We start from the raw sequence: 14,829 nt of genomic DNA, 5'->3' as shown, positions 1-14,829 counted from the left end.
TCTGCTACCGTATTGGGTGCCGACACCCATATTCGAGCAACATACCTTGAGACGGAAAAATTGACTAGGACATATTAATTGGCATGTCATTGCATAAAAGTTAATACCAGATTAAGATAGTTCCTTTTACCAGAAAACTGAAGACAATGAGCTCTACTTCGCAGTTTGCAGCAAAATGGGGAAAATCAAAGCTTACTGTAATGTCTCCCTCTTCTTTTCTAAGGGCAGCATTGTGGAAAAGTCTTTGGTCATCCTCATGCTTTACTGCTGCGGCAGCAGCTCTCAGTACTGAAGATGAAATCCATAGTGTAAACCAGATGGCAGAATTAATGAGAAAAAAATCATTGAAAATTGAGTAAGAGGCCAGAAAGAATCAGGTAGAGTGTGTTAGTTAGGGAACAATTTTTTTTTAGAAAAAAGAAAGTCTGAAGGAGAAGATATGTATATAACGTATAAATAAATGTAGAGAGAAAGAAAGAAATGAACTGGAGCTAACCGTGGTTAGGTATTAAGGAACTACGCTCAATTTCAGCATTGCAGAGGGTACATCTTGCCTGTCATGATGAGATGAATGTGATTATGTTCTTGACTCATTCATCACTAACCCAAGAAATGAAGACAACAACATGAAACCAAAAAGGAATATGATGTTCAAGCAAGAGTTGCTTTGTCCATGAAGCAGTTGCGCCAATATCCCATGTATGGTTTGCTCAAAGTCTGTGGTAGCTCATACCAATTTATAATCTTCATATTCTTATGAGAACAGGAAAAATGGCTAGAGAAGAAGACAAAAACTCCTACCATATCAATAACCCTTTTCAGCTTGAGACCACCAAAGGAATGTCCGAATGAAACAAACATAGCATCTTCAAGGAATGTGCCACTGGAATGTTTCACATTGTAACGGTAAAGTAATTATATTTTCCAGATGCAAGAAACTATACACTAATTAGCCATTCATATGCTAATATGAATCATGAATGGAGCTACAAGAAAACAATGATACAAGCTTGGCGTGGGGAGGGTGGGGGTAAATAAACAAGAGACTACGACTATCAACTTCAGTTAAGGGGGCTACAAAAATTTCCATTTTAACACTTGACAAGGGAAGTTGAAACTAATATGCTCAGTCCAAGTATCCAACACTCTGTGTACTGCAGCACACTGTTGTCATGAACTATTTAACTAGTTTAAGGGCCAAGGAAGAGAAGGAAATATAGCTTTTCAAGAGCACAATATATTCCTACCTTTTCATAGGAAAACACAGTTGCAAGTTCCAAATTCTTTATCCACTTCTTGGTTCTATTCTGGTTAAGTCTCAGCAGGGGAATTGATGCGTTTCTTTTAATGCTTTACTTGCTTTTAATGCTCGAGTTCATCTCGGCCTCAAAATGCGTGAAGCTGCTAAAAATTTGCAAAATAGCACCAAAAATCATCTGAAAACTTTGTGCAATTTCACAACTGTTACGAGATATTTATAGTATTTACCCCACTTCTGCACATTCTAAAACACGTAATAGCTCTAATCTAGGTGATATACATGGATTTTAAAATAAAGCTCCACGGCTCAAGATGCAGCTTTCAATTGTTTCTTATATTTAGCCAAAGGCCACTTTTTGGCTCTATTGATATTCAACGTTTTCCATATCGCAGAGGGAACTCACAGCAACTCAACTAACAGTGGTAGAGGTTTTGACTTCTCTGCTTATTGTTTTTCCTCTGTTGGAGGTTGGGGTGTGAGCCGCATGTAAGTTAGACTTTTGTTATACTTATTTATTAAGTCCACACAATTGAGGGTAGCAAAAAGTCTTTGTAAATATTTCCAGCATAAGAAACCAGAGCTAGCTCAGTTCCATAGAGTCATGCACGTTTGTTCAATATCTCATAGCTCCTGTAACCAAACCACATTTCTAATACAAATACCATGTAGAGAGGGCATACCAACTCTTTAGACCTTATCAGCAGTTTCGTTTGCAAGTATAAGGCATCTATAATGTTATGTCTCTGTTAGTTTACAGTTGCCTAGCATTTTTTCCTTCAAACATCCCTTATACCAACTCTTTAGACCATTTCAGTGGTTCTGTTTGCAAGTTTAAGGCATCTGTATCGTCATGTTATGTCTGTTAGTTTTACAGTTGCCTAGCATTTTTTCCTTCAAACATCATTAAAAAGAAAAAGTTATCTGCATTATTTTGCTAGGAAATTTTTGAAGAAAATATAATCTTGAAAACTTCTGCAAGACCTTTAGTCAAACTAGGCCAACGTTTCTTGAACTTCTTGCTATAAATGGAAGTAAGGGATGTCTATTTATTAGGTTAAAAGTTTGAGACTAAGAAAGTATAAGATGTTTGATATACTCATGCAGTAAATATGCTGCTATATTTAACCAGAAAAGAAGGAGAAAAGTCCATTTGACAAATTAAAACTTACAATAAGGGATCTGAAAGAACACTTCTGAGTGATGGTTCCTTCTTTAGATTGTCTCGGGCGACCTGCTGATCCAGACCAAGAATGAGATGTCTTCTTATGTTGTATTCAGACCAAAATATCCATGGTCCAATTCTGTAGGTGTTTTTTTAAAAAAAAGGGGCAGCAAAAAGAATTAATTGAAATGTCTCTTGATGGATTGAAATGTCTTTCAGTAGCTTTCAATAATTTTATTAAGCATTGATGGGCTTTAAATACCCAATATAAAACATATAATTGACATAATTTAAAATTCAAAAATCCTAAAATATCTCAACAACTAGAATAACCTAACAAAAATTCAAATTTCAAATTTATTTTAAACTAGACAACTTATTTTGCTAAAGAGTACTGTAGTAACTAAAAGCAAACTTCAACCAGGGGCGGAGCCACGTAGGCTCCAGGATGTCCAATTGGAAACCCTTCGTCGAAAAATAATACGGTATATACACGTAAAGTTTTGATTTTGTATTGGTATATATAGAATTTGGACACCCTGAAATAACAAAGTAAAGCGTAGTGGAGTTGGCAATTCCTATCGCGAACCTACTCTCCCTACAGGAGTGTTTCATTTTTCTGTAATTATTTTGACTTCTTGAATTTAATTAAGTATATAAACATGCCCAAGTTCGAATCTTACCTCCACTAACTATTTATTTTCCAATTAAAATTGAATTATTTCCTTAAATTTTAATACATTTTCCTTGTGGAATAAGATTTCCTTAAATTTAATATTTTTTCCTTGTGGATTTTTTTCAATTAAAATTGAATTATTTCCTTAAATTTTAATACCTTTTTCTTGTGGAATAAGATTTCCTTAAATTTTAATACTTTTTCCTTGTGGAATAAGGTTTTCTTTCTCTATAAATAGGAGACTCATTCACCCAAATTATATCACAATATTATTAAGAATAGAATCTCAATAATTCTCTCTCTATTTTTTCTTCTCTTTCTTTTATTTTATAACAAAAATAACCAACTTAATATTTTAGTTTCAAGTTTCAATGGACATGATGAATTATTATATTAGAGTACCAAAAATAAGTTCGACTTCTCTAAGTCAACCAAATAAAGAAATAACGGTAGATCAATTAGAGATGTTGTCACATTCTTCTCAAAAACAAAGAATTGATTTAAATACTCTAGAATTTGATCCAACAAAAAGAACTTCAGTTATAAAAACGTTTCAGGATATGAAACCTCGTTAAGTACAATTGTAATAATATATATAAATTATGTTTTCAATAGTAGTTTATTTTGTCTTTATGTTAGTTTTGAATTATACACTTGTAATTCTATTAAAAATATTCTTATATTTAATTAAATATTGCTTAACTTAATTATTTATTTTGGTAATTTAAATCATCATTTTTTTTAAAAAAAATTACTGTTAAAAGTTTGGACACCCTTCATGAAATTCATGGCTACGCCACTGACTTCAACACTCCTCCTTTGTTTTTGTTACTGCAATTGAAAATATGTTCCTCCTTAATTTCTGCTTTGGTAGTTAATGCACGATTTTTTTCATTGTTTTTTAACTTGCAAAATTTATTCTTTTGATTTTGTGCTTCAAAAATACTTTCCATGACATTGTCTTGTTTAGTTGTTTATTTGAAAGTACTTTAATTTGAACTTTTGTAGGATTTGCTAGGAGAGGTTGTAAGGGTTTTTCTTCCATCACATCACATATCAAATTTCAAAGTATGATTTTATGCTTATAGACCAAATTTGATAGTTTCGGTCTATGAAAATTTTTGGGCATTCAAAGAGAGATGGTTGTTGCCATCATTTTTGGTTAAGAATTGGTTTAGAAAAACATGTGTGTTGAAAAAAGCACGGGTTGAAAAAGTACCCCTGACGGATTAAAAGGGTAGCCCGTACGGTTTAAAAATTGTATGCTAGTTCTTTGGAAAATTTCACAGATCCCGAAGCTCTTGATACCATTGTTGGTGATTTTAAAAAATGGGGCAGCAAAAAGAATTAATTGAAATGTCTCTCAATGGATTAAAATGACTTTCAGTAGCTTTTAATAATTTTATCAAGCATTGATGGACTTTAAATAGCCAACATAAAACATATAATCTGCATAATTTAAAATTCAAAAATCCTAAAATATCTCAACAACTAAAACAACCTAACTAAATTCAAATTTCAAATTTATCTTAAACGAGACAACTTATTTTACTAAAAACTACTGCAGTAACTAAAATCAAACTTCAACTAACTCATGTGGTATCAACCACCAATATAGAAAAAGAAATACTAACATCAAGTGTTTTTGTTACCACCACAAGAACAATTTTCACTTTTTGTGCAATTACAAAAGACGTGTTATGTAAGGAAGAGTATATCCAACTAAAGCTACAAAAGTATCAAAAGAGAAGGTAATCCTAGGTTCAGTATGTAAAGAAGCGGACACATTTAAAATTTCATATTGATATTTCCATTTTTTAAGATTGTCTCAAGTCACACGTTGATCTTGACCTAGAATGAGATGTCTCCTCTTCTCCTAGAAGGACATGTATATTCATGCTGCATTCAAATGAAGTTATTTATCCTCTAGTTCATGTGAAATTGTTCATTCAAGGTAAACAAAGAATGTCCATCTTCCTAGGAGACTATTTGTCCAAATAAAACTACATTGTGGTACGAGAGTTGAATCTCCATGCTCAACATGCAACAAGAGAAAAAACATGAGTTAAGGGACCAAATCCCCCTAGGAGGTCTCATGTTTTATGTTAGATGATTAAACATGAAACATGCTTAGCACTAGATACTTCATGGAAATGAAGTTGAAGACAATTGTTTCTTTACTCTTTGGGATGTATCAGATCACCTAGCACTGTCAATGAAATTTTTCGGGAATGGAATTGTTACAAGATGTGCAAATCGTGGCATTAAATTCATGCGTCATAAGATAAAACTCTTTTTTGAGAAAGAATGATAGAGCGTAGACTTAGAAATACGACAAGAAATGGAGAACCAATTTGGATTTATGCTAGCTGGTAGATAACGAAGGCTATATTCTTGGTAAGAAGAATGATGAGATTTTACTGCGAAAGAAAGAAAGATCCATATATGGTATTAGATTTTCTCCATCACCACCAAAGGACTGGAATGATGACACGATCCGACTAGAAAATAAAAATTATATAGGAAAAGTCGGATTGATGACACGACCCTATTCAAGAAGAGAAATAATATGGGTAGGGTCGGAATGATGGCACGACCCTACTGAAAAAGAGAAATTATATGGGTAGGGTCGAAATGATGGCACAATCCTACACAAATCAGATTTAAGATGTCACCGGAAAGATGAATGGAACTACGAAAATCAAATCTGAAGAGTCACCGTAAAGATACACGGTGCTATGCAACTCAATCATGAGAAAGTAGTTCAAAAAAATCCACGATACTACGCAAGTTAAATATGAGAAGTAGTCTGGAGAGATGCACGGTGCTACGCAAATCAGATATGCAAAAAAATGTAGTCATCGGAAGGATGGAACTATGCTACACAAATTAAATATGAAAAAAGTTGTCACCAGAAAGATCGCACAGTGCTTAAAAAATTAAATATGAAAAAGTAGACACCTGAATGATTGCATGGTGCTACATGAATCAGATATGAAAAAGTAGTCACCGGAAAGATGGCACAGTGCTACACAAATTATATATAGAAAGTAGTCACCAGAATGATGGCTCGGTGCTACACAAATTGAATATGAAAAAGTAGTTACCAGAAAGATAGCACGATGCTACACAAATACCGACGAATATGAGGTTGACACAAAACATTCCTAGAAAGTCATCGGAAATTGACGCACGACGACCTGTCTGACTGAGTTTTCTTCCCTTGAATATGGGGTTCATGCATATATCATTGATGTCACTTCTCTTAACACAATTATCGGCCAGACAGGCGGCATATATGGGTAATAGCCACCCACCGGCAGTGGAAGTTCTTTGATTTTATACCAAGATCGTAGAAGCTCTGATACCATGTGAGAAATATAGGAAAAGAATATTATTGAATTGTTGTTGTGTCTACATTATTACATTGAGACCCTATTTATAGGCACTAGAATACAATCTTTTACCAAGTAGGATACTATTTACTATTCCTATTTCTATTTGTATTTCTATTTATATTCTAAATAGGATTGTATGAACCTATTCATATTCTAATAGGATTGTATAAACCTATTCATGTTCTAACAGGAGCATAGTAGTAATTGTGAACGGTTATAAGATCAGGAAAAGGATGAAAAAGCTTTGAACGATCATTCTTTAGGTATGCTGGGTTCTACAGAGAGAAAGGAAGTAGAGGTGCATCAGTACAATTGCTGAAATACAAGTACCTTAGATTCTAGTCCTCTTGTGGAAGTTAGTAGACGCATACGAAGACCAGAGCTTCATTGACGTTATTCAATTATAGGAGGAAAATGATTGTATAGGGTGTTTTGAAACTGACAAACACCATCTTAGTGCTGGTTTTTCCATATTAATGAACTGTTTTTTTGTACTGGTCGGTAAAAAGAGTTGATAAGACTTGAGAGAAAAAGGAACAAAATTTGATTATGAGGCACTCACACCTAAATTGAAGTTTTTACTCGGCATAAAACCAAAACAGACCCCATAGCATTAAAACTTTGCAGAAAAAGGATTTTGCCTGTGCTATTGACTTCAAGAAACACCATTTGACCATCTGAAAATAAATAGTACTTACATAAGCATTATCAGTATTGCTACAAAGCATGTCTTTCTCGGCAGAAAGGTCATCCATAAACTGGCTTACAAATATTGGCACGTAGCTCTGAGGAATAACATAGCCAGGAGCTGTAATCGCAGAATAATCCAATATTGCATTGCTCTGAGGTATAAGCCTAAATGCAAGTGATGTTCTACAAGATGTAGCTGAACAACTCAGTATTTGTGTAAACTGAATATTGTAAAGCCACTTAAAAGCTCAACAAGCCATGTCTACATTCCACCACAAGTAGTGGCCACATAGTTATCAGCTGAACCCTGGTATATGGCAGTAGGACAAAGATCGACAGTCATATGGCTGAGATTTTTTCCAGTAAGCACTAGTAAATTCCCAGGAGTCAAGCCACTATCTGCTAGATACCAATGACTATTGGGATCACAAACCTAAGGATAAAAAAGAAACAAAAAAGGAAAATGACTGATAGCACAAAAGGATAGAGAAACGAGACTTTTTTTTAATATATGTGTTGACACCAAATTTTGTCCCTCCTCTCTTCTAATTTATTTCGTTGAGCTTCTAAGTTGCTAATAAGTCGAATACTTTATAATTTTCTATTATTTTCTATTTATCTCTATTGCTATCGTAATTACTTTAACTTTTATTATTTCAATGATTATCATATTTTTATTATCAGTTCCACTATTTCAAAATTATACTTTTATTATCAACGTTACTATTAGTACTTTAATGTCGTCTTGTTTAAAATAGTATGTCGTTACTTTATTTCAAGTTTCTTACTTTCTAAACTTTTTCCATAATATATATTACACTAGTTATTAACTTAGAAGCTCAAACGAATTAATTTAAAGATGGAAAGACTACAAAATTCAGCTCTTATAATAACCAAAAACGAAGTCCAGTTCTTGTTAATCAATTAAGCCCACCTGATTCAAATAGGCCCAAATCCGCCAGCCCTCTTCACAACAAAATATCAGAATAGGTTCAGCCTGAATGAATTAGGTTTTAATCTCTATCCAGCTCTTAAGACTCACTTTCCCTCCCTATACCATTTGAGACAAAACTCCAAACTTCTTTGGGTGAAATCAGATTTTGAATGCCATTTTTGTGCAAAGGGTAAGCTTTTCTAGATCAGTCTCCATCTCTTTCTGTTTGGATCTGACTAAGTCACGTGAAGGCTGCCAAGTTCGTCCAAAATTCCAATGTTCGAGTTTGAATGCTTATCTTGACCAATATTCAAAATCTGAAACTCAAGATTCCCGCTCAACAAATACCATAACATTTGTATTCACTTATAAAAACATCTTGATATCATCACAAGAATTCCATTTTTTTTCTCTATCATTTTTCACTATCAAAACTACTTTTTCAAAGGCTAAACATTCACAAGAACATCACATATTTTGCACTTCAATATAATCTAACGAGTCTACTATAGTCTTTATTTGCTAATTTGTCGGAGGAACGAAGTAGATCCTTCATCGACAACCTGGTTCACTGCCCACAAAAAGGTTAGAGCTAAACCTGTTTTGTTTCATTTCCAATAGTTTAGTGTATGTCATGAATAAAAGTAATGTATTTTGTTTTTTTCTCTGATATTCATAAATCTCAACTGCTAAAAGATTTGTTTGTGATTTTATTTGCTTAACCATTATGTGTACCATGTTCTAAATACGATTTGGAAGCTAGAAACCATATCAGTGTTTGTTTCTCCCTATTTTACCAACATGATTCGTTCTGTTCTTGATCGAATACTAAGACAAAATGTAGCATGTGATCTATAGGATGGATAATTTTATAGCTAAGAACTTGTAAGAGATCATGATTAAATTCTACACCTAAAAAATGCATCTGCAAAGTCTTAAAATCTGTTTTGATTATAATAACTAATATTAATGAATTTGGCCTTGCTCCCTGTGTTATAGTTAATTGTTATTTATACATGTTAACTTACTTTATAGAAATTGATTCTACTTCCCATTTACATACTAAATGTTATGTTGTGAATCATCTAAAATGTTTAGTGATCTTAATTTTAAGGATGCTACACTAAGTGACCAATTGCCTCGTTTAAATTTCTATACTTTAGGAACAACAAATTTTGGTATACTACACTAGATATTGTAAGTTTGATGACTTGTTTGAATCCTTTCTATGTCACCTGCTTTATATGTTTTTAATTTTGAGTTGTTGAAATTGACTTGCCTACTATCTAATTCTTATTTTTCTTTCTTATCTTTGTTTACATGTACATACCGGAGTCGAAGAGTCTTACTTTACGACTCGACCTCACTACAAGACTCAAAAAATTGCATATACATTTTCATTTGTGTTTCTAGCTCCCTAGAAACTCCATCGAGAAGAAAAAACAAGAGAAAGTGACAAGCGCTCGACTTCACTCTTCTTTTAGTTGCTTATTCCTAACTTTCTTTATGTTATTTTTGCTATGAATATTTGTGTGTTTGTTTTGGTAACTTTGTTTGACGTATTTGGTAGTTAACTAATCCTTCATGTAGACATTTTGAAAAAACATTTAGTTATTAATTAAGTCACCCATTAGAGTTTAAAATATTTCATAAATTGGTTTAAGTTAAATCTTGGAGCCATAAGTTGCAAATTATATGAAGTCCAGAAGTTGATCTAGCTCAACTTAGCATGCGGGTTGACTAGGATGATTTATTTATTAAAAAATAAAGATTTCAACAACAAATGTTTTTTTATATATAAAAATCAACTCTTGTTTTGTGATTGTCTTGGTTCATGTGTTTGAGTGTAAAACTTTTCTAATCCCACATTATTTTCTAAACACACATTATTTTCAAATACAAAATTACTACTTTCCACTTTTAAACACTAAATCTTCTTCCTAATCAACTACTTTATCTTTTTATCACTTGTTTTGACACCTTAGCCTAATTAAGTAATTTAAGTTCGGCCGGTAAACCATTTTTAATGGATCTTAAAGGATGCCTAATCCCTTCCCTTTAGATTAATTGAACCCGTACCTAGAATCTCATGTTTAATAAGACCTTAAAATGAAGTTAACTTTAGANTTTTCCAATTAAAATTGAATTATTTCCTTAAATTTTAATACATTTTCCTTGTGGAATAAGATTTCCTTAAATTTAATATTTTTTCCTTGTGGATTTTTTTCAATTAAAATTGAATTATTTCCTTAAATTTTAATACCTTTTTCTTGTGGAATAAGATTTCCTTAAATTTTAATACTTTTTCCTTGTGGAATAAGGTTTTCTTTCTCTATAAATAGGAGACTCATTCACCCAAATTATATCACAATATTATTAAGAATAGAATCTCAATAATTCTCTCTCTATTTTTTCTTCTCTTTCTTTTATTTTATAACAAAAATAACCAACTTAATATTTTAGTTTCAAGTTTCAATGGACATGATGAATTATTATATTAGAGTACCAAAAATAAGTTCGACTTCTCTAAGTCAACCAAATAAAGAAATAACGGTAGATCAATTAGAGATGTTGTCACATTCTTCTCAAAAACAAAGAATTGATTTAAATACTCTAGAATTTGATCCAACAAAAAGAACTTCAGTTATAAAAACGAGGATATGAAACCTCGTCGAGTACGATTGTAATAATATATATAAATTATGTTTTCAATAGTAGTTTATTTTGTCTTTATGTTAGTTTTGAATTATACACTTGTAATTCTATTAAAAATATTCTTATATTTAATTAAATATTGCTTAACTTAATTATTTATTTTGGTAATTTAAATCATCATTTTTTTTAAAAAAAATTACTGTTAAAAGTTTGGACACCCTTCATGAAATTCATGGCTACGCCACTGACTTCAACACTCCTCCTTTGTTTTTGTTACTGCAATTGAAAATATGTTCCTCCTTAATTTCTGCTTTGGTAGTTAATGCACGATTTTTTTCATTGTTTTTTAACTTGCAAAATTTATTCTTTTGATTTTGTGCTTCAAAAATACTTTCCATGACATTGTCTTGTTTAGTTGTTTATTTGAAAGTACTTTAATTTGAACTTTTGTAGGATTTGCAGGGAGAGGTTGTAAGGGTTTTTCTTCCATCACATCACATATCAAATTTCAAAATATGGTTTTATGCTTATAGACCAAATTTGATAGTTTCGGTCTATGAAAATTTTTGGGCATTCAAAGAGAGATGGTTGTTGCCATCATTTTTGGTTAAGAATTGGTTTAGAAAAACATGTGTGTTGAAAAAAGCACGGGTTGAAAAAGTACCCCTGACGGATTAAAAGGGTAGCCCGTACGGTTTAAAAATTGTATGCTAGTTCTTTGGAAAATTTCACAGATCCCGAAGCTCTTGATACCATTGTTGATGATTTTAAAAAATGGGGTAGCAAAAAGAATTAATTGAAATGTCTCTCAATGGATTGAAATGACTTTCAGTAGCTTTCAATAATTTTATCAAGCATTGATGGGCTTTAAATAGCGAACATAAAACATATAATCTGCATAATTTAAAATTCAAAAATCCTAAAATATCTCAACAACTAAAAAAACCAAACTAAATTCAAATTTCAAATTTGTCTTAAACGAGACAACTTATTTTGCTATAAACTACTGCAGTAACTAAAATCAAACTTCAACTAACTCATGTGGTATCAACTACCAATATAGAAAAAGAAATACTAACATCAAGTGTTTTTGTTTCCACCACAAGAACAATTTTCACTTTTTGTGCAATTACAAAAGGCGTGTTATGTAAGGAAGAGTATATCCAACTAAAGCTACAAAAGTATCAAAAGAGAAGGTAATCTTAGGTTCAGTATGTAAAGAAGCGGACACATTTAAAATTCCATATTGATATTTCCTTTTTTTAAGATTGTCTCAAGTCACACGTTGATCTTGACCTAGAATGAGATGTCTGCTCTTCTCCTAGAAGGACATGTATATTCATGCTGCATTCAAAATGAAGTTATTTATCCTCTAGTTCATGTGAAATTGTTCATTCAAGGTAAACAAAGAATGTCCATCTTCCAAGGAGAATATTTGTCCAAATAAAACTACATTGTGGTACGAGAGTTGAATCTCCATGCTCAATATGCAATAAGAGAAAAAACATGAGTTAGGGGACCAAATCCCCCTAGGAGGTCTCATGTTTTATGTTAGATAATTAAACATGAAGCATGCTTAACACTAGATACTTCATGGAAATGAAATTGAAGACAATTGTTTCTTTACTCTTTGGGATGTATTAGATCACCTAGCACTGTCAATGAAATTTTTTGGGAATGGAATTGTTACAAGATGTGCAAATCTTGGCATTAAATTCATGCGTCATAAGATAAAACTCTTTATTGAGAAAGAATGATAGAGCGTAGACTTAGGAATACGACAAGAAATTGAGAACTAATTTGCATTTATGCTAGCTGGTAGATAACAGAGGCTATATTCTTGGTAAGAAGAATGATGAAATTTTACTGCGAAAGGAAGAAAGATCCATATATGGTATTAGATTTTCTCCATCACCACCAAAGGATTGGAATGATGACACGATCCGACTAGAAAATAAAAATTATATAGGAAAAGTCGGATTGATGACACGACCCTATTGAAGAAGAGAAATAATATGGGTAGGGTCGGAATGATGGCACGACCCTATTGAAAAAGAGAAATTATATGGGTAGGGTCGGAATGATGGCACAACCCTACACAAATCAGATTTAAGATGTCACCGAAAAGACGAATGGAACTACGAAAATCAAATCTGAAGAGTCACCGAAAAGACACACGGTGCTATGCAACTCAATTATGAGAAAGTAGTTCAAAAAAATCCACGATACTACGCAAGTTAAATATGAGAAGTAGTCTGGAGAGATGCACGGTGCTACGCAAATCAGATATGCAAAAAAAGGTAGTCATCGGAAGGATGGAACTATGCTACACAAATTAAATATGAAAAAAGTTGTCACCGAAAAGATCGCACAGTGCTTAAAAAATTAAATATGAAAAAGTAGACACCAGAATGATTGCATAGTGCTACATGAATCAGATATGAAAAAGTAGTCACCAGAAAGATGGCACGGTGCTACACAAATTATATATAGAAAGTAGTCACCGGAATGATGGCTCGGTGCTACACAAATTGAATATGAAAAAGTAGTCACTAGAAAGATAGCACGGTGCTACACAAATACTGATGGATATGAGGTTGACACAAAACATTCCTAGAAAGTCATTGGAAATTGACGCACGCCGACCTGTCTAACTGAGTTTTCTCCCCTGAATATGGGGTTCATGCATATGTCATTGATGTCACTTCTCTTAACACAATTATCGGCCAGACAGGCGGTATATATGGGTAATAGCCACCCGCCCGCAATAGAAGTTCTTTGATTTTATACCAAGATCGTAGAGGCTCTGATACCATGTGAGAAATCTAGGAAAAGAATATTATTGAATTGTTGTTGTGTCTACATTATTACATTGAGACCCTATTTATAGATACTAGAATACAATCTTTTACCAAGTAGGATACTATTTACTATTCCTATTTCTATTTGTATTTCTATTCATATTCTAAATAGGATTGTATGAACCTATTCATATTCTAATAGGATTGTATAAACCTATTCATGTTCTAACAAGAGCATAGTAGTAATTGTGAATGGTTATAAGATCAGGAAAAGGATGAAAAAGCTTTGAACGATCATTTTTTAGGCATGCTGGGTTCTACAGAGAGAAAGGAAGTAGAGGTGCATTGGTACAATTGCTGAAATACAAGTACCTTAGATTCTAGTCCTCTGGTGTAAGTTAATAGACGCATACGGAGACCAGAGCTTCATTGACGTTATTCAATTATAGGAGGAAAATGATTGTATAGGGTGTTTTGAAACTGACAAGCACCATCTTAGTGCTGGTTTTGCCATATTAATGAACTATTTTTTGTACTGGTCGATAAAAAGAGTTGATAAGACTTGAGAGAACAAGGAACAAAATTTGATTATGAGGCACTCACACCTAAATTGAAGTTTTTACTCGGTATAAAAAAAAAAACTGACCCCATAGCATTAAAACTTTGTAGAAAAAGGATTTTGCCTGTGCTATTGACTTCAAGAAACACCATTTGACCATCTGAAAAGAAATAGTACTTACATAAGCATTATCAGTATTGCTACAAAGCATGTCTTCCTCGGCAGAAAGGTCATCCATAAACTGGCTTACAAATATTGGCACATAGCTCTGAGGAATAACATGATCAGCAGCTATAATCGGAGAATAATCCAATATTGCATTGCTTTGAGGTATAAGCCTAAATGCAAGTGATGTTCTACAAGATGTAGCTGAACAACTCAGTATTTGTGTAAACTGAATATTGTAAAGCCACTTAAAAGCTCAACAAGCCATGTCTACCTTCCACCACAAGTAGTGGCCACATAGTTATCAGCTGAACCCTGGTATATGGCAGCAGGACGAAGACCGACATTCATATGGCTGAGATCTTTTTCAGTAAGCAATAGTAAATTCCCAGGAGTCAAGCCACTATCTGCTAGATACCAACGACCATTGGGAACACAAACCTAGGGATAAAAAAGAAACAAGAAAGGAAAATGACTGATGGCACAAAAGGATAGAGAAACAAGATTATATATATATATATATATATA

The 14,829-nt window shown here is 32.9% G+C and overlaps 1 protein-coding gene across 1 annotated transcript; it reads right to left on the bottom strand.

Moving 5' to 3' along the window:
• Nucleotides 1-100: 100 nt before the first annotated feature.
• LOC125845748 (U-box domain-containing protein 63-like) lies at nt 101-14,681 on the bottom strand. The gene is made up of 5 exons (XM_049525282.1): nt 14,318-14,681; nt 2,431-2,492; nt 802-883; nt 497-554; nt 101-288 (listed from the first exon to the last, which is right to left on the bottom strand). Exons 1-5 carry the CDS (start codon nt 14,372-14,374, stop codon nt 101-103), a joined length of 447 nt encoding a protein of 148 aa, XP_049381239.1. The 5' UTR covers nt 14,375-14,681.
• Nucleotides 14,682-14,829: the final 148 nt, after the last annotated feature.

The sequence above is a fragment of the Solanum stenotomum genome, chromosome 11 (genome assembly GCF_019186545.1).
Source record: "Solanum stenotomum isolate F172 chromosome 11, ASM1918654v1, whole genome shotgun sequence".
Classification (NCBI taxonomy): Eukaryota; Viridiplantae; Streptophyta; class Magnoliopsida; order Solanales; family Solanaceae; genus Solanum; species Solanum stenotomum.
Note: the sequence above shows the minus strand (reverse complement) of the source record. Positions and strands in the feature narration are given on the sequence as shown.

Bases quoted from the DNA above. Each gene is read 5' to 3' on its own strand.
- LOC125845748 (XM_049525282.1), bottom strand. From the start codon at position 14,374: ATGGATGACCTTTCTGCCGAGGAAGACATGCTTTGTAGCAATACTGAT. The intron at 2,493-14,317 runs GTAAGTACTATT...CTGGATCAGCAG, and splicing joins GCAATACTGATAATGCTTAT to GTCGCCCGAGACAATCTAAA. The intron at 555-801 runs GTAGGAGTTTTT...TCATCATGACAG, and splicing joins TGAAAAGGGTTATTGATATG to GCAAGATGTACCCTCTGCAA.